The 27,198-nt window shown below is 33.3% G+C and overlaps 2 protein-coding genes across 2 annotated transcripts in view; both read right to left on the bottom strand.

Moving 5' to 3' along the window:
• LOC115877062 (small nuclear ribonucleoprotein-associated protein B) lies at positions 1–1,662 on the bottom strand. The gene is made up of 4 exons (XM_030893133.1): positions 1,540–1,662; positions 1,172–1,478; positions 987–1,109; positions 1–302 (listed from the first exon to the last, which is right to left on the bottom strand). Exons 1-4 carry the CDS (start codon positions 1,540–1,542, stop codon positions 103–105), a joined length of 633 nt encoding a protein of 210 aa, XP_030748993.1. The 5' UTR covers positions 1,543–1,662; the 3' UTR covers positions 1–102.
• A 1,915-nt stretch (positions 1,663–3,577) lies between these two features.
• The window catches only part of LOC115877061, a 36,120-nt gene continuing 12,499 nt past the window's right edge, over positions 3,578–27,198 (bottom strand). The window contains exons 4-10 of the mRNA XM_030893132.1: positions 25,044–25,490; positions 19,834–21,432; positions 15,835–16,067; positions 9,993–11,214; positions 5,263–5,494; positions 4,342–4,485; positions 3,578–3,924 (exon numbers count right to left, since the gene is read on the bottom strand). Coding sequence (XP_030748992.1) covers positions 3,745–3,924; positions 4,342–4,485; positions 5,263–5,494; positions 9,993–11,214; positions 15,835–16,067; positions 19,834–21,432; positions 25,044–25,490 — 4,057 coding nt within the window. The 3' untranslated portion in view covers positions 3,578–3,744. The remainder of the gene's footprint in view (positions 3,925–4,341; positions 4,486–5,262; positions 5,495–9,992; positions 11,215–15,834; positions 16,068–19,833; positions 21,433–25,043; positions 25,491–27,198) is intronic.

Below are 27,198 nucleotides of genomic sequence, written 5' to 3'. Positions count from 1 at the left end.
CAAGTGATACAACATTTTATTTTACTTATTGAATGTAACCAAGCAGCTTAAACCTATATCATAATTATATTTTTTACAGTTACATAAATCAACTTATTTAATTTAGTATCCCCTGGGTGGTGGTCCCCCTCTCATCATACCAGGTGGGGGACCTCTCATTCCCATTGGTGGTGGACCCCCCCTGCCCATACCCATAGCGTTAGGTGGCATCATGCCTGGTGGGGGACCCCCCATCATGCCGGGTGGTGGAATACCCATTCTAGGTGGGCCGTGATTCATTTGAGGTGGCGCTGATACTTGACCTACAATACCATTTCATTATTTTTATTACTGATTAATATTACTAAATTAACGTACTCATTATAATAACTAATACAATTAAGTATGTAATCAGTTAATGTTTGGGCAGAAATAATGGCGGTATATTTTATTAGTATACTCTTTTACAAATATTTAAATAATTTTCTTTTTGTAAAGAAAATCTGATGCTTGCAAAATATACAAGGTGTTCCATTTAGGATAAACAAATTATTGCCCTTGAAAGCTAGTCATTTTTATAGTAGATTTTTAAACACCCTTTCTTATTGTAATAATTCACAATATTAAGTAAATAAAAAAATCAGTACATATTTGGTTAAAAAAAAACTTAAATACACGTAAAGAAATAATGCATTAAAATTGCTACTATATTTTCGCAAAATTGTAAATATTTCAAAAATGTTATGATTTAATTGAGGTAAAACTTAATCAAATTTACCTTTATTAAAGTAGACACCATGTAGAAACTAAAGAAATACAACTTTAATCTTGTTTATTTATTTGGGACACTCTGTACCTTATAAAAATACTTTTAAATTGTAGCTCCAGTAGTCTTCAACCACTCCACCACTCACAATTTTTAAAAATCTAATTACTTTACCCAAAACTCTGTGTCGAATAACATAAATAATCATGTATATAACTTAATAGACTAAATGTTCACTTACCTCTTCCTCCCGGAGTCATTACTTGCTGCGAGGGTCCACCGACACCCCTAACAGGCCCTTGAAGCCCTACAGGGACTCCGCTCATGCCTGCAGGCATACCACGGCCGGCTGCTCTCCCCATTCCTTTTGATTAATAAGAAAACAGAAATTAAAAATAACAAAACGCTATTTTAAATGAAATTTACCTGGTCCAGGAGTTGCTCCAGGAATCGGTACTCTTGGCAAACCTTCCTCGGGTGGAGGTGGGCCTTCTACGGTCAAGGAAACAATGCTTTCCCCTCGAAGAAGTACGAACCCTAGTACTCTCTTCTCTTCCCGTTCTACTTTGGAGTTTTTCGGTTTTACTTTGCGAAACTCCTCGCAATCTCCCAAAATCATGTTCATATGTTTGTCGAAGGCTTTGAAAGTACCGATAAACGTCCGAGAGTCCTGAAGCGTAATTCGAACGCGGTAGTTGATGTGCTGGATCATCTTATTGTTTTTGCCGATCGTCTGAAATTTTATGGATATTGTTAATACGCAATGCGGAGTTCTTAAAATTAATTGTACTTACCATTTTGAATAAATTGTATCTATTAATTTCAAGCCAAAATAAATTAAAATTAAGGTGATATTGTCGTCGGTAACCTCAAAAAATGTCGGCGGCTTCGGTTTCTGTCGAAAACGCTTTTTTGACATTGACACTTACCAACTTACCATAGATGAAAACTGTAATATTACAGAATTTAAATGAAAATTTCTAGCTTCTTCTTCTACTACCGTCCACCAGATGGCCAGAACCCCGACAAAATTAATTTAAATATATTTCCTGAAAAGTTCAGATATTTTCATCCATTGTTAATACATTTTTAACGATAAATAACAACTCATATTGTTTCCACACGTTTAGACAGAATCCCCGGAAGTAGGGTTATCTCTCCATGGGATTCCCTTAAAATTACTAATATTTCAAATAACTGTGAGACATATAAAAGAATATTAAATTATCTTTAAACGACAAGTATAATTTTAGTTATTTCACATCTTTTCTAATACTTTTTAACTTAATTTTTATGTATTTTAGGGCAAAATTATTAATTACAGAATGAGTTTCAAATTATTAATAAATAAAAAACATTTTTATTTAAAGTTTCTTTTATTTTTTCTTCAATATATCAATAAAAGGCAGTTTTAGTTAGAGTCAGTCATTATGTAGTATAAACATATACAATACTAACCTCATATTAATACAATAAAAATATAGAAAATATTGTGAAGTTCACGTTCACTCCTCTCTTGCAATGAAAATTTTTTTCTTACAATATAAATGACTTTAAAGACAAAAAAGGCTATATTTGTTATTATATTTTATCTAAAATCTGTTATTGGCACACGCAGTCCTACTAAATTAAGTAACAACTAAATTTTTATTAATAACAATTTTTTTGTATCACACATTTCATATTTTATATTATAAAAAAACATTTTCTTTTAAATTAATCATAATAACCAATATAAACTAATAACGTAATCGTATTTCGAACGATATACTCGTATAGCCTTAAGATAGTTTTAAAATCTAAAAAAAAGATTATTTATAACAAAAACAAAATAAATAAAACAAAACAATTTCACTAATAGATGTAAGCGTACAAATATGTGTATTCTATTGGCTAATTTAAATAACTAAGAAAAAATAGGTAGGTATAAATATTTCGATTTGTAAAATTAAATACTATATTATTTATTTTTTCATTAAGAATTTTTTTTAAAGACAAGTAGCTACAGTCTACAGAGTCTACAGTAATCCCTTATTATAGGCTTGATGCATTCTCCGCCGCTGCTGCCACCATCGGAGATTATCGCAAACAACCGGCATATACAAATACAAGGATTTAAATAGCGACTATACGAAAAATTTATTATTTAATTATTCTAAAAATGTTAGGAAGTATAATTTGTAAAAATTGTAAAAAAAAATAAAAAAGTAAATATTTTGATATATTCAGAAGGTCTAACTTGTATTATAATTTATTATTCCAGCTAAAACACTTTTTAGATGAGTTGAACTACGGTAGTGAACATAGTTTTACCACGTTTTACGCAGCGGTTTTGCTAGTGGGGTCACATAATTGTGGCTATTTCGGCTATAACAAATTTTTTTAAAGGTACAAAATTATAATTTTGAAGATGTTCATAAAAAATTTAAACACTTTTTGATTAAAACAAGTATACCATTAATATTGCAAATTATATTTTATTCTTTTATAGTATATCCCTATTTAATTTTTTGATTATATAATGGGCACTTTGTTTACTCAGTTTCTTTCGTCAAATTGCCTGAATCCATTTTTGCTTTTTACCAAATCGGTATGAGAAGCTGTGACGCTATAAAATGTTGTTTCGGGAGAGTTGAGTTATTGATGTCCACCGTTTGTATAAACTTTGTTTAAAGGCTAAACAGTGATTAACTATAATAAAATATTATATAATTAATCACTGTTTAGCCTTTAAATAAAGTTTATAGAAACGGTGCAAGTGGGCATGAATGTTATTGCACCCAACAACCATGTAATTACGCCCTCTTTTATGCGTTAACATTTTTTCGACAGTTTTATTAACGTATGAAATTCTCACAACACAACGGGACTACAACGGGAAGCCTAGTTTGAGTTCTTTTTCACTTAATTTTTAAAAGACCTTTGGTATTAGGAAGGCAATATAACAATACTAACACATTTGAGAAGTAGATATAATAAAGGATTACTGTAAATTCGTTTTAATGACAGTAACTACATTTCGGGTGGCATTTCACTCCATTGATGCCACATTTACAGCCGCCCGACGTATCGCCCTTGCCCGCAGGGCCCCACCTGGGTCCCCTCGTCACCCAGCATATTTCCGTTTTGCACATCGAACAGCGCAGCCAGTCACAGCCCCATTTTTTCATTAATATCACCTGTAGATACAAAAATTTCACTTTAATTAAGTATGGACAGGGTTGGGTAACGACGCGTAGAAAATTAATTTTCTAGGTGTATGTATGTAGAAAAGTGCGTAGAGAAATTAGAGAATGTAGAATATTACAGAATTAAAAAATTGTAAAGTTCTTACATTTGTACCAGCTCTGTTAATATTTTGCTGATATTTATTTATTCTTTCACCTCTTAATTAAATCTATTGCCTTTTTCAAAGGATACAAATTTTTAAAATAAAACTTTCGTAATTATAAATTGTATTATAAAAAGTATGGAACTGATACGGAACGGAAGCTTACGTATAGCGTTAATACAATAAAAAATACGGAACGGATATGGAATGGAAACGGAAGGTATAGTGAGAATGAACCTTTATACTGACTAATAAGTATACTAACTTTACACGTTGGGCAACCTATTGCCTCCCCTTTTTCAACCATTTCCTGTAAAAAATCTTTGGTTCTTTTAGCATCTTCGTCTATATCCGCTTCGTTCTGCATCCTCTCTTGATACTGTTTACAGTTCAGACCAATATGGATAGCCTGGAAAATAAATGACGCATTTTTTAAAGTTTATTAACAATACTGGTCTACTATTCAAGGATGGACGGTGGAATGAAGACCAAGACCTATGGCCTATAGAAGCAGAGGACGACCCCCTAGTCGATATACAGATGAAATTAAGAGAGTGGCTAGAAACTGGATTCAAGTGGCACAAGATAGAAAGAATGGAGAGTTGAGGGATGCTTTTGTTCAGCAGTGGATGGAATAAGCTAAACGATGGTGATGATGATGATGAATATGCCAAATACTAAGGTTTATAAAAAACTGAGTTTATACAGTTAATGTTGATAGATTTATAGAAAGATAGTTTGCTAAAAAATTCCTGAAAATCGGCCTAATAGTAAAAAAACATAACACTCTAAATTTGACGAAAAAAATTTCCGTTGCGTTTTTTTGCATCTGAATGTATAATCACAGATTAGGTATACTATAAGTATATAGATAAAATCTTGGCCCCGTGGTACGAAAGTTGTTTTTTATGACGATGAGCAAACGAGTAAAATTTCCTGTACGCAAAAATAAACTCGCGTTTAAACAGCGTAATAACTGGGCGCCGCGCCGGTCAGGCGCTGCGCACAATTTTAGAGGCCATAAGTGGGCGTGCTTATATGTGCGCAAACTAGTCACCTAACTAGTGCGCGACTCCGAAAATTGGAAGTTTATAATCTGTATAATCTGTGATATAATGTTGCTAAAGAGCTGTTCATAAATTAGAACTCATGCATGCATTAAATCAAAATTTATATAAATACGTACCTGACAAGTCAAACAGTTTGTTCGTCTACAGACGGGACATTTGAACTCGTTCACGTTGTCTTCGAATATACACCAGCCCTTACAGTCCGGTGTTTTACAATGGAAGGTCTTCTCCATCTTGTTTTCTGCCTGAGCTACAGACTTGGCCAGGTGCTGCTCGTAAATGTCAGCTGAAACTAGAGCCTTTATCTCTCTGTCTTGTAGCGCTATATTACAGGAATATTCCTCATCTCTAAAACAAATAAAAACAAGTTTTTAAATCTCACGGTATTAAAAAAATTAATAATAAAGTCTTATAGTATCATTATACTATACAGGGTGTTTCAAAAAACATGTGCCATTTTTCGTGGGGAGATTCCTCTCGTAAAATTATGATTTATTTTTCATATCAACCTAGGTCCGATTCTGCTTTGTTTCGTAGCTACAGGGTCTCATCTACAAGTCTCCATCTTTTTTCGATTTATTATAATTTTCTTCCTAAAATAGTGCTTTTAGCGATTCGATTGTAATTTTGAGGGTAAACATTACTATAAGTGCGATATATGTTAATACTAAAAAAGTGTTGATATTTTCACCAGGGACGTGCATATGAGTTATCACTGGAATATTTTTCTAAAAAAAATATGTGCGCCACTGACTTTTTTTTTGTTAGCAAAGTTGTGTAGATCGTTAAATGCTGATTAAAGTCTCATTTTGTTGTCATATTTTGTCGATTTCGGTCTGCTTGATGAGATAAATGCAATTTAATTAATAGGTATATGATATATCTTAAAATAGTTGAAGAATTTTGTAAAATCTATCAGAAAAATGATAATATATAGGGTGTCCCATTTAACCCTTTATTGGTTTATGTTACCATATGGTTCCAACAATTTTTACGACCCTTAATGGGCAAGATGTTAAAGGCATCAAATAAAATGTATTGTATGTGTGTAGTGGTTTTATTATTGATCACTGACTCCGTTACTATCATTTAAATGTCAGTGTCGTTCGGTTCTACGTTTTTACAGATTGTAACCAAATGGTAACAATGTCCAATAAAATAACAAAAAATGCAATTTTGGATAATAATAACTTTATTTTTTTAATTATTCAAATGAAAATTTTTGAAACAATTCCTGCTCTCTGTAAGACACAGTCTACAACCACATTTTTCGCACATCAGTCGGCTAGTACCCTTTACACAATGTCTGCATCTTCCCTTAGTCGTGTGTTTGGGCCAATGAGCAAAACCATCGGTTCTTGATGTAGAGTCTGGCCTTTCAACTACAGGTCGTTTTATACGCGAAATCTCGCTAGTTGTTGAATTTGATGGTCGTCCTTTTCTGGCTTCTTTCCCACATTTAGCTAAAGCAGCTGCAACTTGTAGCCTAAACTCCTTTAGTGGCATATGCTTTTGTTGTATAGCTGAGCAGTCAATTCTATAAAGAAGCCATGCATTCACAACACTTATATCTAATAAGTACGTGAATATACAGAAATACCAACGTTTTGCCTTATGCGGTGTTTTATAAAGCCCCATCAAAGCATTTGCTGTATCTACTCCTCCCATATGCCTGTTATATTTTTTTACTATAGATGGGCAAATAATATCTACTTTTGCCTTGGCAGTTTTGCTAAATCTTTTTACGGTTTCTGTTGGTTCTATACCATGAACAGTGCTTCCTAATAGAACAGGTTTATTATCTACCCACTTGACAATAATGAGACCTTTTGCAACATCAGCTTTGTAGTCGAATTGGCCTCTTCCTTGTTTCTGCAAGACCTTATCGGTTTCTATGGGACAACCAGCAATTCTATTTGAACGTAATGTTCCAAGGCTGCGTATATTCATTTTATCTCTAAGATAAATAAACAGCGGTAGACCAGCAAAATAGTTATCAAAAAAAAGTATTGAATTACAGGGATCATGCAAAGATTTTGACAAGGCTATGACGACTCCAGCTCCAACGCCCATTTCACGTTCTTCTGTACTCAATTCATTTATGGACCCTTCGAGATCATCAAATGTACCTGCGCCTTGGTATGGAATAAAATCTAGTATAAAGCCGGATACTCCAGCGATGAGAAAAAACTTGTATCCCCATTTGTGTGGCTTATTTTTGATATATTGTCGCAGATTTCCAGCGCGTGTACCTTTGTATGCAACCATTGTCTCTTCGATAGAGTAATTATTTTCAGTATGAAATGCTCGAAAATTTGCCCTTATTTTGTCAATCAACGGACGAATTTTGAAGTATCTGTCTGTTGTATTATTTTCGTTGATGTTTTCATTATTATTGAAATGTATTAGGCGCCTAAGACTTTTGAAACGCTTCACAGGCATTAGATTTGCGATTTGTTCAACTCTTGTGCCATTAGCCCAATAATCTTCATACGCGGGGAGACTTATTACGCCCATGTAAAGCAATATTGAAAGAAAATCTGTCATTTCTTTAGGATTAGAGTTGACACAAGTACCTGTTGCTTGTGTACTGTAAAGGTTTGTTTGATCAATAATGTCATTGATGACGTCCATGGAAAAGAGTTTCATGAAGTATTCAATTGGAGCTAAAACGTTGTCATTGATATTTGGCGTAAAAGGCGCAAAAGCACATGATTGTGGGAAGTCGTCTTTCGTCCAACTAAAGGATATGTGCGAAGATTTTTTCAACTTTTTGGCAACTGGCTCAGGCTGATTTTCGTCATTTTCTTTTTCCATATCAACATCGTCGTCAAAATCGAAATCAACATTGTCATTTTCAGCCAACTCTTGATCTAGATCATCTGCAATAACCTGGTGTAGAGTATGTACAATTTTAGAAAGGTAAACAATACCTAAAGCTGAATTTCCATTTTGTTTCATTCTATCTTGAATTTGCTTCAATGTCAAATTTTCTTCATCATCTGAAGAACCAGAACCGTCCGAAACCTGAGGTGGGGGTGGCAGAATAAACTTCTTTTTATAAAACGAAGTTGTCGCTATTGTATTCAGGAAATCCATAAATCTGAAATATAGAACAAAAAAATCAGGACAATGTAACCATATGGATACATTCTTATTCGAAACTCATTTCCACAAAAAGTAACAGGACTACTAAAAAATTGTTATTATTATCACTTACCTATTAGTTTTCACTAACACACATACAGAAAGTAAACCAATATGAAATTTTTATAATATTTTAAATTCAAGTTTTTTACCGGCGTTCACCTAACCTCATAAAATTACAGCGACACAGGTTGTGACGCGGCAGCTGTAAATGGAAATGGCGCTCTAAAATGATTTGCTTATAATTTCCCCCACTTCTATTAGAATGTAACCATACGGTAACTTTGTCTTGAGCTCGAAATTTAACAAGGCATTGTTAGAAACAGGGTTTGAAATTCAATGTAACCATATGGTTACATAGTCTATTAAGTGATACTAATTATTTTGAAATCTTGGCCGATAAAGGGTTAAAAAACTTAAGATTTTTTAATTTAACATAGTTGAAATTCATAAATATATTTTGTACACACTGTAGCATCTAACTAAAATATCTTTTACATTTGTTCAAAGAAATTGAAACATTACAAAAACTATTAATTTTAGGTATACAACACAATATTAAAAAGTCATAGAATTTTACGCTGAATCTAAAAATAAAATAAAAAATAGGGTGTTGAATTTAAAAAAAAACATATGTTATATCCGCCATACTTTTTTGAAGCACCCTGTATATTCTATAATAATTTCAAAATGTGTATCTTAATCTTCCCTATAACTTTCATATTTAACATTTTTTGTAAACCTCGAAACAAATGAGATAGTGGACTTTATCATTGACTCACCCTGTACATTTGTATAAAATAATTCTGGTGCTAAACTGTAAATATACAGGATGATAATTATTACACGTGGAAACTTCAAGTAATTCCTTAATTAGATTTTTTCTTTATTTTTATTTGAAAATTTTACAGCATTTGTCGATGTTAGTACTATACCCTTGTACCACTGATAAAAAAATCAATATACTAGATATTGCGTATATTCGATACCGATTAAACTTTTAGTTACGTAATCAATCCATGGACATATTCGGCGCCGGGCTGACTAACTGCAATTTAAATTTCCCACTGGTGTTTCAGGTGAAAAAGATATCAAGAAAAAAATATCAAGTTGCCAGATTTATTTATTTATTTCCTGACATTGTCATTCGTTTTGACACTTTAGTTGTGTACTACGAGTTTTTGGTTTAAATGAATTTTGTTGTGATACTTTAAGCTTAAACATTTTTACTAGCAGACTTTGCAGTCAAACATTGTTCTCTTGAGAACTTCTATTAGTGCGAAGTGTAAAAGGTAGCTTAATAGCCGTTGCAAGAAACTCATCGCAAGTTTATTAGAATATTTTGAACGGGAAAGCTGTAGTAATGCCCCTTTTATGTCCCTTAAGTACTGTTAAGAAGGTGAGTTTTGTTGATGTAAATAATAACTGTTTATATATTTATAATTAATTATTTTTGCTTCCTAAAATATTTTGATTAAAAGAAAATATGTAAAAGTAGGCAACACTGTGCCGGTCAAGCTTAATCACGTGACTAGAAGTTTATTTGATATGAACTAAACTAGTATATTTATTTTTTTTATGAGACAAATAATATTATCTAATTTTTTAAAAATTAGTAAAAATAGCCTGTAGTAAAAAAAGAAATTTGGTCAATTCTAAATTGATAATTTTCTATAAAACGCATTATAACAACACTCACCTGTAAGGACACTTCACTTCCGCATCCTCCGCAAACTCCACAGTCCTCGAAAGACACTCCCTACAAAACTGGTGCAAACACTCCCTCAAAGTCACCCCCTGCTTTGCATCAACTTCCAAAAAACACACCACGCACTCGAAAGCATCCGCATTAGGCACCAAATCCGCATTATCCAGAGTAACTAACTGAAGATAAGTTTGCTCCTGAGGCTTTGGAGCAGGTTTTTTCTTGCTAGATCGCTTCAAGGTGGTTCTTTTGAGTCTCACTGTAGCACAAACCGCACAAACGTTACTGGAAACAGGATTGAGGAGGGTGCATAGATGACACTCCCATTCTTTTGGAGGTTTTAAGGTTTTAGAATCGTATTCTTCGAAGTCTTGCTCTTCTTTAGCTTTCGGAGCTTCCTTACTTTCAACTTTTGCATCTGTTTTACCTATGTCATCTAAGTTAGATAAATTCGGATAAATACTACTAGTTCTAGGAGACTTAGGTAAAGGATTAACATTAGTAGAAGTAGAAGTCCCGGTAACTTTTGAAGAAACGCCAGAAGATTTCGTTTCCTGTTGAGAGTTTTTAGAAACTTCAACAGAAATCTCCACAATTTTTTCACGTCCATTTTCAACACCGTTTGATAAAACTGCTTTTGAAGTTTTTGGTAAAACTTCGCGAGTAAATGTGGAGCTTTGTACAGTAATTGGAGGTGCTTGTAGAACTTTAACTTCAGATACTTTGGCTCTAACCAAACCGGTCTTTTCTTCTTTCACTCTTGAAGTTGGTATTTTTGAAACCTGAGGACGGATATCTACTTTGATTTCCGTGACCGAAACAGGTATTTGAGTAGATGTAGAGGTTTTTTTCTCATTAACATTAGAACTTGATTTTTTCTGAGTTTCTTTTTGTAAAGGTATAAGTTTTGCTGTTTCTACTCGGTCTGGGATTTTTTCGGTAACTTTTGGTATGACGTTTATTATTTTCGGTGCAACAAGTTTATGCTGAGTATCTTCAACATCTTTAATTTTCGAGTTTTCCTTGTTACTAAGAAGTACTGTTTTGATTTCTTCTGTATTCTTGTCTAGTTGGGTTACAGTGACTGGAATCTGAATATCGTTGATTTTTGCTGAGAGCCTGTTTTCATTTTTGGAGTTTTTGTAAATAATTTCTTTTGAAGTTGAAGCGTTAAGAGATTTTGGTGGATTTTGCTGATCTCCAGAGGCTTTCTTTTCTATTAAAAAATAAAAAACATATTTAGAATCGTATATAATTAATTAATGTCCATAAATACACTCACCAGCACGAAGACCGGGCACTAAAAACTAGTTTCAATTTCAAAGTTAGATTTCTCGTGAACCACTCATTAGATTTTGATTATTTTTTTTTAAATTGTAAATTAATTCCTTCTTGGATGCTACATTAGAAATTTTTATTCCGATTTTATTTTGAGCATATACAGGGCACAACAATAAAACGAAGTTTTTTACCCGAACTTTGTAACCCCCTGTAGGGTGCAGCAGCTGTAGTAACTATTGCTGAATCAAATCACATTGTAGCCTCATCTTTTGAGAGCGTTTTATTTTTTTAATCACGACATTATCTCTGTTTGTATTGGAGATACGCTGCTTTAAAACGAACGTCTCGGAAAGATGCTTCGCAGGCAAAACCGCGATTCCTCCTTGAAAAGGACTTTAATCCATTGCTCAATATCCCAATTCACATGTAAACGCGCAAACTAAAGACGTGCTCGACGATGTCTGGGAAATAGCTGGGGTCCTGTGGCAGGCCTCCTTGCAGACAAGCTGTTTTCTTTTAGTCTTCGTCGGATTGTTCTCTCACTGACTTGAGTTCTACGCACGGCTTGTAGCAGATGTTGATTCTGAAACGCTGTAATTCTATGATTTCGTAAAGTATTTAGGACAATAAAGCGGTCGTCAATTGCATTTGTCTTCTAGAACCCACTAGCCTGGTAAAATTTCCCGTTTTCATATTCCAGGCATCCTGGACTGTTGTTCGAGGTACATATTACCCAGGATATCGGACACACAACGTTGACTTCGGCCATCCTCAATTCAAGCCACAATACGAACCACATCCGTCACAGCTAATGGCATTTTTTAATTTGACAACCGTTGTTGTCATATTTGCAAATACTCATAAATCCGTTTTCTCCTATGTCGCCTTGATTATTCACACGTAAAACTTTCTGCCTGCGAAGCATTTTTCCGAGACGTCCGTTTTAAAGCAGCGTATCTCCAATACAAACAGAGATAATGTCATGATTAAAAAAGCAAAATGCTCACAAAAGATGAAGCTACAATGTGATTTGATTTAGCAATAGCTACTACAGCTGCTGCGTCCTACAGGGTGTTACAAATTTCGGTCAAAAAACTTCGTTTTATTGTTGTGCCCTGTATATGCTCAAAATAAATTTGGAATAAAAATTTCTGATGTAGAATCCATTAAGAAGAATTTAGTTTATAATTTAAAAAAAAATCGTCAAAATCTAACGAGTGGTTCGCGAAAAATCTAACTTCGAAATTGGGACTAGTTTTTAGTGGGCGTTTTTTTGCCGGTGAGTTTAGTTTAATATATTTTGTTTTGGTGGGCCGATTTTGATGATTTTTTGATCAGTATGTAGCTAAGTTATTTGACTTTTTAGTATCTCTTTCTAAATTAAAAATAAGAGTTCCCATGTGTCAATTATACGAAAGAAAAAATTTGTTGATATTTTAGTAAACTCAATCCTCTCGATTCGAAGTTCTCATACGAAGGTTTTTGGACGTCTAGCATATGAACTTGTCTCGAGGAAGCGACTACACTGTAGTTCGTGCATAGCTAAATCTGTTGGCAACATAATTTTGATTTCTATCATCTTCATTTAAAGCAACTTTTTGTTTTCCTTCGTATAATTGACAGATGGCAACTTTCTTTTTTAATTCAGAAAGAGATACTAAAAAGTCAAATAATTTAGCTACAAATTGCTTAAAAAATCATCAAAATCGGCCAACTTGAACAAAATATATTAAGCTTTAAAATGCATGAAAATTTTAATGCGTCAATTTTTCGTGTCTGCGAGTGAAAAAAATAATGAAAATAATTGATTTCAATACTATTAATTATTCGCCTGTATTCAGCTGAAATAAACAAAAAACTATAAATTCTATTTAAACTATTCGAAAATTTAATGAGGTTGAAATTTTCGTCGAGCCCATAAAAATAGAGACAAGGTTAGGCTAACGTTCGTTGGAAATGAAAATATACACCACAATCCGATACATTTCGAAAATAGCAGCCGGAAATGTTTTTTAGAAAAAGAAAAATATCTAAGTGTGTGCAATGGATGACGGTCACTGGACTCATATTCACATCACATCAGAGAAACTACCAGTCAACGAAAAGAGAAACAACAAAAACAGATTTATTTTTATTAGAGCATCAGTTAATTTTTCGTTCAGAGGAAATATATTTCAGTTTTGGGTTTCTTCTATTTATCTATGAGTTTGATTTTTCTGATGTTATTTTTTAAACAACTTAAAAATAAAGTCATAGTAGTAAATTTATTGAGTATCCATATATATTAGAAACACTAAAAGCTGAGATACTTTCTCTATCAATGTCAGCGGCTCCGTAACAAAGTAGATTAATAGTGTATTGTTTTATTAGGAGTAAAAATGACACTTTTTGTGGCGAGGCTGTACGTTTGGTAACTGATATACAGGCGAGCCACAAAAATTCATTTTTACTCCGAATAGAACATGCTATTTTTTTTCAAACGCCACAAATAATTTTTTAAACAATTTCAAACGTTCCAAATAATGTAAAAAGATTTAAAAATCATACCTTGAATGTAATTATATCGAGAAATTATGGTTCCGCTCGTTGAATTTGACACTTTATGTCAGTTTAATAGTATATATTTTCGTACTTTTAAGCTACACGCACACTAGTGCGATCACGGCCGCGATCACGATCGCGATCAGGACAGCGATAACATGAGCGATCATTCTAGCACACACCAACGCGTTCACGTTTACCGCTGTACCTATATGTAGTGCGCCATCCTGTAGGTATACATAGGTACAAATTAAAAATGTGAATTATGTATACCGAAAAAAAAAACATTCTTAAATATTTACCTATATACAATATTTAAACTAAAACAATAAAAATGTATACATTTGTACTATCCAATCCAATTGGAACTCCAATTTTGTCCCAAACTTTTTATTTTTAATTCTATTATTTATGTAACTTGGATCGGATAAATCATATAGAATTTTGCGTATTTTTACAGCCTTAATTAGCTGCTCTGTTAACTCCATTTCTAAATTGCAACAAAAAAAAACACACAAAATAACGGAAAATTCCTATCAGTTGGGTCGCGATCACGCGATCAACTCGACAAGTTGAATCTAATCGCCACCGCCGCGCCGCTCCATCTCCAAAACTCGATCGCGCTAATGTGAAAAGGCTCATATGCAAAGATATTTAAATTTAAACTCAACTCTTTGTTGTCATAAAGGATAAGTCAACGATATACAGGCTGGTCCAAATTATACCAGATCCAAATTATACTAGTCCAAAAACTACAACCTAAGGGCTCGAACTCACTGACGACCAGGTCGCAACGACCTGGCCGTCTGCTGGCCGGATGTATTGCGTTTTTAGCTGCGGCCAGATGAACGACCAGTTTCAACAGAGTTGTCAAATCTAACGATTTTTTACGTTTTACCAATTAGAAAATATTGTTTCAGAAATGTTTAAATATCCGAGTTAACTAAAAAGCGAAGTTGCTATTCACAACAAACAAAAAGCATTGTGTACGCGCGACCGACAAAAAGGGAGATATTCTGTTTCTTTTTTCTACTGATATGGCGCCCTTATCGACTTTAGAAGTAAACATATTAGGGTCATCGTAAAAAAAGATCGTCAGACACTGGCTCTAAATATAAACAGGTAGAAAGTTTAGCTTCCAGTTATTTCAATGTTTATAATATAACGAAGAATCTACAACAGTAATTACTTCTATTTTTATGAATGTTTAAGTTACTTTCTTAATTTTTTTTTCGAAATAATGTACCTAGTAGAAATATAGTCTAATGAACCCTGTTTGAAAAACGTTAAATTAAATATCATATTTAAAATACAGTTGTCCTCCTTGTATATGACTACAATACAACTAAAAAAACTAATTTAATAAAAAAAAACAAGTGGTTGTAGAAAAACTTTAAATATATATTTTTTTTAGTTTTTTAAACATCGTAACTCAAAGGTATAATAACAGGTATCATACTAACCATAAATAGAGTGGGTATGTCATATAAAAATGTTTTGAGTTTTTACTAGAATCGACCCTTGATAAAAAAAAAGGGATTAGATTTAAGTTTACCTTTGATCCAGTCTGTATACTATTTCTTTGGATTTTCTGCACGGGTGCAAAATCTACACTAAAACACTATATCTTATAGACAATAAGATATTGTGCCTTGAATTTGAGGGATTTCATCTGAAAAATTATTAATTTGGAAGAAAACCGGCAACAAGCGGCAGAAAATAATAATATTTCCGTGCAGTCTTCTGGTCGCAACGACCAACGGACGGCCAGGACGTTAGTGAGCGCTATATCATTTGATTTAATGGTTTTAGAGGTAGCTGCGGCCTGGCCGGAGCGACCTGGTCGTCAGTGTGTTCGAGCCCTAACCGAGTTTAAATATCTTTGCTCATATATATTCTTCAGCAACTTTTGGCCGCGGCCGCGTGGAGATCGTGATCGCGGCCGTGATCGCACCAGTGTGCGTATATATTATTTAAACCTGTAACTAACTTTTTTAAGCCATAACTCACTTACCAGGTTTAACTAGATATAGAAACACTGGACATCCTTCAGTTATATGATGGTCCTTAAGCGTTGCACTGTCATTGGTAACCAGTTCTTTTCCCAAGATCCATCGCTGGACGTCTACTGGAATTTCAAATTCCCGAAATATCTGTTCCTTTAGGTCTAACACTGTTTGAGATTCTTGTACGTCTATGGGAAACGGTCCTCTGTGAGACACTTTATCTTCCACATACATTTCTATTCTGAAAATATTAGCAAAATTGTATATATTAGAAAAATATTATCAAATTTTAATAAGAGAGTTATAACAATATACTTAAAATTAGTGATAAATTAAATTTAGTTATGCATTTAGCTTCAGACATACATTCGATACCAATTAAACTTTTAGTTGCGTAATCGAAGGCGCGATTGTTAAATTCATTGTTGCCAACCATGAACATATTTGGCGCCAGGCTGACTAACTGGAATTTAAATTTCCCGCTGGGGATTCAGGTGGTAGCTCTGCTGTAAAAAATGTCAAGTTGCCGCATTTATTTATTTATTTCCTGACATTGTCATCAGAGTTTAGAAAACTACATGTTACTCTTAAAAACTTTACCTAAACTAACTTATGTAGAGGGTGTAGTTTATGTAACTTATGTATGTAACTTTTAAACATCAAAGGTTTGAGGTGAGGTTATAATAAGTTGAAGTTTTAGAAAACACATAATGTGCTTTAATGTTTTGAGTTTTCGTATTTTATAATAATTTTAATATATTGTGTTATCCATTAAATTCTTTTTTTTGTAAATTTATAATTCTTTAATTAAATAAAAAGCCTATGCATTTTTATTTACATGTTTCTATCAAAATGAACATTTTTATTTAGAGGATGTTTTTTTATCATAATATCAATACATAGTTTATCAACGTAGTTATCATGTAGGTAATAAACAGGAAAAGACGTAGTTTTTGAAGAAAAACTACACGTAGTTTATCAGGTAAATTACGCCTTAATTAACTACTTCCGAACCCTGATTGTCATTCGTTTTGACACTTTAGTTTTGTTTTTGGTTTAAATGAATTGTATTGTGATACTTTAAGCTTAAAAATGTTTACTAGCAAACCTAGCAGTCGAACATTGTTTTTTTTAAACCTCTTTTACTGCTAAGTGTACAGGGTGTCCCATTTTAGTTGAAATCATACGGTATCTCCGTTATTAGTTAAGATAGGGGGATGCGGTTTCCACAAACCTGTCCCACTTTTTTGTCAAACGGAAGATGCTTTCAACAAAATGTTCATAGCCCTCGTCGTTTCTGAGCTACAGGGTCTTTTCGAAAATTTTGGAATTTGGGACAGTCCCCGTATCTCCGTTATTATGGATGATATCGAGAAGGTGAAAACTGATTCTTGTAGAACTATTTACGTAGAATACAGTGACGTAGTCTGTTTTTCTACGAAAAAAATATTTTTGAAGATATGAACTAAAGTTATGTTTTTTCAAATAGAATACCCTGTATATTTATAAATCATATGATCCGCCTTGCTATGAGCTTCTCAAAAATATATATCACTCTATATTTATTTTCACTATTTATTGTAATATTTAAAATATACCATTTTCTTATTAGTAGGCCGTGATATATAACAAAAATCCAAAATGGTATTTACCAAAATAGTCATTCAAATATTAAAATTTTATTTGGAATTGATATAGGTTACTTTTGAACTGTTACCCCTGAATCTCTGAATATATTTTTCTTTTTCTATAACGGAATTTATTATAACGAGATGGTGGGATGGGTTTGCAAATATTTAAAAGCTTGCATTATTAAAGCATTTTCCAGGTGTTCGACATTGAGTTAGTTGCCACGATATATTTCATATTTCCAAAATCCCCAAAATCATAAATCGAGAACGGACAAATCCGGGAATAAGGGAGGCTATCATATGGATCCATTGGTTTCAATTCATTGATTTGAGAAATAATGATTTAACAAAATTCTAATATTTTCGTTGTAAGTTTAAGTGTGAGGGGGAGCCCCATCTTGCTGATAGTACCTATATTTCACGTAAATAGCTAGGAATATTTAAAAGTCCTGATACGATAGCTTCCAAGATTTACAAACAGCGGTAGAGAGTTTAGTTTCCTTAATATATAAAGAATTTGTTAGTGGCTCCCAAAATAAAACAAGAAACAGATAGCAGTATACTTTTAATAATTCTTTAGTTTCTTTTATTATCAATCATGGCCTGCTAATAAATTTGATGTTTTAATATTTTTTTTTAAATATTGCACTAAATAGTGAAAATAGATATAGAGTGATATATATTTTTGAAAAGCTTATGGCAAGCCAGATCATATAATTTATAAATATACAAGGTGTTCCATTTAAGAAAACATAACTTTAGTTTATATCTTTAAAAATATTCTTTTTATAGAATAACAGACTAAGCCACTGTATTCTACGTAAAAAGATCTACAATAAACAATTTTCACCTTCTCGATACCTTTAACAGTAACAGAGATACGGGGGTGACCAAAATTGCAAAATTTTCAAAAAGACCCTGTAGCTCAGAAACGAAGAGGGCTATGAAAATTTTGTTTACGGCATCTTTCGTTTGACAAAAAAGGGGGACAGGTTTGTGCAAACCGCATCCTTCTATCTTCACGAATAACGGAGATACCGTATGATTTCAACCAAAATGGGACACCCTATACAAGATAGCTTAGTAGCCGTTGCAAAAAACTCATCGCAACTTTATGAGAATATTTTGAACAGGAAAGCGGTAATAATGACCCTTTTTGTTGATGTAAATAATAACTGTTTATATATTTATAATTAATTTATTTTGGTTTCCTAAAATATTTTGATTAAAAGAAAATATGTAAAAGTAGGCAACGTTGTACCGTGTACCGGTAAAGCTTAATAAGGTGATTAAAAGTTTATTTGATATAAACTATAGGTATAAAAAACTGCTAGAAAACTAGATCCGCGGATTAGATCCACAGACCAAGTCCGAAAACCAAATCCGCAGAGCAAATCTTCTGGTTTAGGCTGGATTATTGTCTATATGGGTTCTGATCAAATCCTTTAACTTATTGCTACACAGGGTGTCCCACAAATAAGTGCAAGTATTTTTTTTAATTGGTAGTATAGTTTAACCCCAGAAACACGCCTATGAGGGTTTTTTCGCGAATTTTTTTTTGTAAATTCTTTTTTTTTTTGTTTTTAGTTAAAAAACATAATTCCTTGATAATATGGCAAGATAGGTATTAGATTAAATTTACAAGAAAGAAAATCCAGAAAAGGTCCAGTGGTTCTCAAAATTTTAGCAAAAAATCATTCTTTTAGAAATTTTCAAAGTAAAATAACTCTTAGTCTTATTTTAAAAACGAAAAAGAGAAAATATGTTTCTTTTATCGAGATCTACCACCCCTTAAAATACTTGCACTTATTTCTGGGACACCCTGTAGTAGGCTTTATTTTTAAATAAAATCTAAGCTTAACTTGAGATTCATTAGATGTAGGTACCCGAAAATTGTAATATCACTCGATATAAAATAATAGGTATTTACTGTCTAATAAAATCCATAATCTATTTGTTTTATTTCGAAAATCCGAAACGAACATCCAAATATTTCGACCACCCACAGATCTATTTTCGTGCGTCGTGTTAAAAAACTTGTAAAATTTTATTCCTAGACTATTATAAATAACTATTTAAAGTGTTTTTAACAGAACTATCAGAAAGTCTAAACAATGAAGTATTAAAAATATATTCACGGTTTTATAGTCAATTTTATAGCTGCCAAATTCACATCCTTCGCATGAAACTGGACAGGATGAGTCAACGTTAGAGTAAAGATCATTATCTCAATTTCCTACAAATTAAAATAAAATTCAGGTTTTCTTATGCTGCCGAAGTTTCCCGCTACAATTTGGACCACCCTGTATATCGTTGACTTGTCCTGTATGACAGAAAAAAAAAATAAGCGTGCAAGCATAAAAACTATATACTTACTGAAATCCTATTTTCTTTCCTGCATCCACTACAACCCCCTGAGGTTTTTGTCTAATAACTGAACAGTTAACTTTCAACTGAGCAAGTTCTTTCGCAAAAATGGCGGCTTCAGTCATATCTCCCTTGGCTATTGCACTTTCCAGTCTCCTCAAAAGTCTGTTAATTTCAATGGTGTCGGTGTTAAAGTTATTATTACTTTGCGTCAAGGAAGAAACACCATCTTTTTGATTATTTAGATTGTTCTTCAGGTTACTAATGTTCTTCGGAACGTTAAAAAACAAAGACAGTTCGTCGTTTTGAGCTAAATTCGCGTAAAGACGTGCAGCAGATTTTCCGTTTTTATCTGAATAAATATCTTCAAAATCCTGTACTTTCATTGGTTCGTATATGTTATTGGCTTTGTGATTTTCAATCAGCTTTTTGATACTAGATTCTGGCACAAGTTGTCTGACCACAGCGCTAGTTTGGGCTTCAGAAGAAACTTTGATAGGTTTAGGATTGCTAGTTTTTCTAACTTTGATGTTCTGGTAGATAGTTTTGGTAGTCCCGATAAGTATTTCCGCTACTTTTTCTTCTTGAGTTTTTTCAACTGGTTCTTCGTTAGTTTCTTCCTTTTCTTCCTCGATTTGTTTTATTTCTTTCTTTGTTTCTTCAATCGGATTTTCCATTATTATACTGCTTCGACTGTTTTGTTTCATCAAAATGTTGCTTTTCCTTTTCGGCAAGGAGTTCTTCATTTCGATCAGCATCTTCCTTAGTTTTTCACGCTCTTCTTTCTTGCTGGTTTCATCTACCTTGCAATCATCGTTATTTTCAAGCAGTTTCTTTTTGTTGGCGTTGTAGGTAGATAAAGCCGAGAATCCTATTTGAGTTTTGGATCGTTCGAAGATTTTTTCTTCTTTTTTCGTTGGTACAGGACTGGAAGCTTTTGTCTCGGGTGTTTTGTCAAAATCGTCAAAGTAAGGCTTAATAGCTGAGCAGACATGGCAGATAATCCTCCAGTATTCGTTTTCTAAGTTGCATTTGGGACATTTCCAGCTTTTTCTATCCATTTTTGGAGTTTCTGGCTTAGCACCTAACTTCACAGCACTGGCGCTTTCGGACTTCATCAACGGGGCAAATCTGTCTTCCTTTTTCTTGTCGATTTCTTCAATTCGTTTTTTGTGGTTCTGTAAAATCGCTTCTTGTCGCTGCTTGGTTTCGTCCAAACTTGTCTGTTTCCCAAAGTACTTATCTTTGTGTGATATTCCGAAAACTGTAGCTTTAGTCACGTTGGTGATAGCATTAAATTTTGCTATGAGATCTCTAGTTGATCGTCTTTTAGATGAAACTAAAGTATCGTTGGTCGGTTTGGTTTCTTTGGGTTTCATAAACTCAGGTATTTCGTTTAAGTTGTTTGTTGTTGAATCGGTTTTTTCTAATTCTGATTTCTGTTTAATTATTTCTGAAGCTTCGCGGTCTAGCTCACTGATGTTTGTTAAGAATGACATTCCGCTCCGTCTTTTGTCATCTTTCTTTTTGTCTTTTTCTGGGTTGGCTAAGGAATCTTCTAGTGTGAGATCTAAAGTGGAATTTCGCATATACTGCACCTCTGGAAGTCTGACAAATAAATAAAATAACAACATTTAGAAAATGATCTTAATAAAAAACCTGTAAATTCAAGTATATCCAATGTTCTTTAGTATACAGGGCGTTTCGAAAAACCTATGCCATTTCGCGTGGGGAGATTACTCACGTAAAAATACACTGAAAAAAATATATGTAATTTTACAAAAAAAAATATTGATACATTAGAGTATTTTTAGCCCATGGCCATCCTATATATCGATTTTTATTAAAATCGGTTGACTGAAATTTTGACATGTCATTAAACTGTCATTTTTTCAAGATGGCCGCCCATATATTTTTTTTCATATGTATATACCCACAATATACCTATATATACAGGGTGAGTTTCCTACGATGTTCTCTATGGGTATCTCGGAAACTACTGGAGATAGAGAGTCGGTTAAATGGGGAAAGAATTGCAGTTTTGTGGGGTCATAAATATGCGCCTTTCAGATTTTTGAAAAAGTTCATGGCTTACTAGATATTTCGAAAAAAACAAATTTTGGCTATTGGGGATCAGGTGTTTGGGCCGAGAGCTAATTACTCCGGAACCAATGGGCACTTACCTAGTATCCTACATACCCACAATATACGCTATCGAGAGAGGGGTACAACTTATCTTAGATAGGAACTATGGGAAACAAGAAATAAACTATCTGGATAGTAGAGCAGTCATTAAATGGCGATCAACTCAGAATCAATCAATTTTGTGGGGTCATAAGAATGCATAGAGATTTTGAAAAAATCATAGCTTACTAGATATTTCGAAAAAAAACAAATTTTGGCTATTTTGGGTGCCTGCCCGCCAATTCCATTATAATCTATTTGAAAAGCAATAAGTTTTCAGATAGGAAGTTGTAGATAACCACATCCCTAATGAGAACCGTGTTCTCCGACTTTTCTAAAGCCTCAAGGCGGAACTCACAACTTGACACAAATATATGTTTTATTAAATGGAAACCATAGTTGGCCATGACTTCATAAAAGAGCCATTTTTTAAGCTTTTCAGCGATATAGCTATGTTATGATTCAAGAAGGGGGACACAATGGATCTGTAAGGTCGAAGTGATTAACCCCCTCCCACTCATTCTTCTTCTTCTTCTTCTTCTTAGAGTATTTTTAGCCCATGGCCAAGTTATATATCGATTTTTATTAAAATCGGTTGACTGAAATTTTGACATGTCATTAAACTGTCATTTTTCAAGATGGCCGCCCATATATATTTTTTCATATGTATATAAGAAAAGCGTGTAGGATTATTGTTTCAATTTTTCTTGGCCATACAGTTTCGAAGATACGTTGGCCGTTGACCGGTGAACGTTACTTACGTTTTTTAGAGAACGGTTTTCAAAACATGTTAGAAAAGTTAAATTTAGATACTCGCGCATTAATAGAGTGGTTCCAACATAACTTTCATTATGACACACCAACCCCTCCCCCACAATGTAAGAAATGTTAAAAATTATTTTATTATCATAATTATATGTAGACTCAGGGATAGAAAGAGGTGAACCAATTGCATGGGTCTCCTCGGTCACTTGACCTATCCATTTTAGATTTTTTTTATGTGGTATGGGTAGTAACAAGGTACAAAAGAACTTATGAATTGAGAGAAGCACTCGAAGAGGCGAAACAGGAGAAGTTTAATTAAGTCGACCGGTCGTTCTGTGAGAATAGCTAGAAATTCATGTTAGAAAAGTTAAATTTAGATACTCATTAATTACATTAATAGAGTGATTCCAACATAACTTTGAATTGAGAGAAGCACTCCCAATGTAAGAAATGTTAAAAATTATTTTATTATCATAATTATATGTAGACTCAGGAATGTAGAAATTCAGTTTTAAAAAGATGCATTTATGTACTCAAAACAATTGCGGATTTTTTGAAAATTTTCTAAAATAACTTGTAGTGATATTATTTTTTTAAGTTTTAGTTTGTGTAACGCAAATTGTAAAGAGCCGTTTAATAATATATTTTGTCTTTTTATAAGTTATAAATCATAACAAAATTAGAACACTATTGAAAACCGTTCTCTAAAAAACGTAAGTAACTTTCACCGGTCAACGTATCCTCGAAACTGTATAGCCAAGAAAATTTGAACCAATAATCCTGCACGCTTTTCTTCATTTGAAAAATTTTTATTTACAATTTTTGTCTATTTTAATTTACAAAGTTCGGATGTGATAATTTCACATTTCTGAGAGCAATGATGATTCAACTTGTTTCCATGGCTAACTAAGTGAAATTAATCAAGAAAGATAAGAATTGGTTATAACTCAGTAATTTTGTAAAAGAAACATATTATAGATTATATCGCTGAAAAGCTTAAAAAATGGCGCTTTTTATGAAGTTATGGCCAACTATGGTTTCCATTTAAAAAAATATATGTTTGTGTCATAAGTCAAAAATGACAGGCTTTAGAAAAAATCGGAGAACACAAACTCATTAGGAATGTGATTATCTACAACTTTTATCTGAACACTTTTTGTCTAAAATAGATTATAATGAAATTAGGGAGAATTTTTAAAATAGGCAAAATTTGTTTTTTTCGAAATATCTAGTAAGCCATGAACTTTTTCAAAAATCTGAAACGCGCATTTTTATGACCCCACAAAACTGCAATTCTTTCCCCATTTAACCGACTCTCTATCTCCAGTAGTTTCCGAGATGCCCATAGAGAACATCGTAGGAAACACCCTGTATATATAATTTCAGCCCGATCCATTCATAAATGGAATTTTTAAAAATCAAAAACCTCAAAAATGCGGCCATTTTTGCCGCCATTTTGACAGCTGTCAAAAATTTGGGTCATGCCTTGCAAAAAAATGTATTGTCATCGGGACTGAACCTACATGCCAAATTTCAATTTCCTACAATAAAAGGAAGTGGTTCTAATTTAGCTTACAAGATTTGCCCCGAACAAACATACATACATACATAGATAGTTACATACAAAGCAAATTAAATAAAAGCTTATAAAAAAAGACGCCACGTCACGTTAAGAAATCGACGTAGTTTTAGCTCCATTTTTTAGCTCCATGTTTTTTGTTCTTTTTTATGACAGTCCTTCAGCATTTTTTATACGCTTTCCAAAGAGATGTCACAAGTGTGGGGTATCGCTAACTTGAGATTAGAAGTGAGGGGGTGGCACCTAGGGGTGGGTCGGGGTGGTTTAAAAAATACCTCATTTGTCTCATTTAGCAGGTGCAGATTTCCAGTAATGTTCTTCTAGACAAGAAGAGATGGTAATGGGTATCTTACATACATAAATTCTGTTCTGTTACTTTTTATTAACCTTTATAATAAATATTATAATTATAAACACGTGCTTCATTAAATTTATTAATATTTACTAACGCTTTGTGAATTTACAAAAGTAATTGTAAATTGTTACTCCACAGTAATATTACAAGAAGTTGGCGATTTTAAAAACTAAATTTACAGTAAGTAAAATCGGGACCTATGTTGATATAAAAAATAAATATTATTTTTGCGTGAGGAATCTCCCCACGAGACATGGTACGTGCTTTCTGAAACACCCTGTATAAAGTAATTTTGCCTAAAATTCAGCATTATTATAAACGAAATCTTCCACTCACCTTTCTATCGGTTCGTACTTGTTTTCTTTCTTCGCTAACACCTCCTTGGACCCCGAATTCCTCTTGTACCACGGCCTGGGCGATACAGGAGCCTCTGCGACACTTGTTCTGGACGAGGAAGGACTCACAGCGTTAAATCCAGGAACAGGAACAGCTTCTTGGGGTGTTTTTGGTCGAGTCTCTTCTTTGACTGGTTTCAAAACTCCTCTATCTAGCTTCAGATAGTCGTTTGCTACTATATCTTTATCTTGGTCGTCTGTATTTTCAGTTGTTTCTATTTTATGTGGTGGAATGGGAGCAGTTCTCTTTTTTCTTTTCAGGCTAGAGGTGGAGGATGAATCTATGGGGATGTTCGGACCTCCTCCTGGTGGTTGAGGTGCTCTTCGTTTGCCCTTGACGTGTACATATGCACCTGCTCGTTTGACCTTAGATGACTCACTGTTCGTTCTATATCATAAATATCCTTTCAATATCAATTTTTTTAAGATTTCAAGATTATTAACTAAATTATGAAGTCAGAGCTGCAACAGTTTTAAAATATCTAAATACAGCTATACCCTTAAATGTTCGAATTAAAGATTATAAAGATTATTTAAGAAAGGGAGATTTTCACAAATCTAAGATTTGTCAGCATTCATGGGACACAGGGCACAGAATAAATTTTAATAAGGCCAAAATTATAAGGAAAGAAGCGATATCCTCTAAAAGAAAAATAAAAGAGGTTTTTTTAATACAATCTAATAAAAATAAATGTATTGCTTATGTATCTGTAGATGTTAGTAATGTATGGCAATCGCTTCTTTGATTTTAATAAATCCAAGCAGCATTTGGACGTTGGGACAACGTTGTGTCACGCTACCAAACGTCGGGGCGCAACGTCGGCACAACCTCGTGCCAACCCTAGTCTGTACTAGTTTGGAGAATAATTTTTGGGTCGAAACGACGTTGGATACCGACGTTGGCTAGAAGCCTAATTTAGTACAAACTGCAACGTTGTTTAAAATCCTAATTAACAGAAATACAAAACTAATATGGCGTCTAAGTCGCGTTTTATCCTAAATTGGGATAATTATAGTAAAAATATTATATTTATAATTTAGTTAGAGACATATGTCAGATGGCAGTGAAGGAAAACAAAACAAAAGTATTTAAGTGTGGAGGATGTTTGAAGATCATAATTATTGAAACACTTTAACCGACTCTGTAACTCGTTACCCAAGGTAAAAAGTTAAACGCAAACAACTTTATTGATAAATGTATTGTTTCTACTTTAAAAAATACTAATGGGCCTTGAAATTAAAGAAGTTTTAAAAATTTTCTTGAATTTTTTTTTTAGTAAAATGAGAATAATTTATTCGCATTCGAAAAAATTGTTTCCGCGTATTTTTTAGGGTCAAATATTTCAAGTTAATGTATTCAAAAAGCAGGAATTGCTATTTTAAGAACGAAACATTTTCTTATTTAACAACATGGCGGCTTTAACTTTGTTGTTTTGGAGATTAAGATGGAGTAGTTCGAGTAGTCGCATACTGGACTAATAAAGTCGCAGTTCGGCCTTAACAGGTAGTATACTAGTCGCAAGATTGCCTAATTTAGTCATTCTAGAGTCTAGCTTGTGCCGCCCTCTATAATCTAAATAAACGAGGAAGTGTCGGTAATATATGTCGATGTATATTTAAATTTAGTTTTATATGTACCTTTCTTATGTCCCATTTTAATTAAGTTTTTTTTTTATAAAAACAAAAACAGCACTGAACTGTCTGACTGAACAGAACAATGAATTGAAAATTTAAGATTTAAGGTTATGGTTCAATACAGTTGCAAAAAGGTAGTGACTCTACGTCCTACCAACGTAAGAATAAGGAAATCTAAACAACGTTGGAATTAGTAAAACAGACGACGTTTGCATAACGTTGGAATAGGTCCTGAAACTGACGTCGGAAAACTCTATATTATCCAACGTTGTAACTACGTTGTCCAAATCACCTAAAGATCACTTAAGCAAAAAAGGTTAGAAGACAACGTTTATTCGACGTCGCAGAAGCTTCTACTTTGCTGTAGTACTAGTCCAACGTCGGCACAACGTTATAAAAACGTTTAAATTTATTTTAATACCGAAGGTAGGGAGCTAACTATTTTTTGTAACTAATCCAAC

Source organism: Sitophilus oryzae, unplaced genomic scaffold, assembly GCF_002938485.1.
Source record: "Sitophilus oryzae breed Bouriz unplaced genomic scaffold, Soryzae_2.0 scaffold_1442_pilon_pilon, whole genome shotgun sequence".
Taxonomy (NCBI): Eukaryota; Metazoa; Arthropoda; class Insecta; order Coleoptera; family Curculionidae; genus Sitophilus; species Sitophilus oryzae.
Note: the sequence above shows the minus strand (reverse complement) of the source record. Positions and strands in the feature narration are given on the sequence as shown.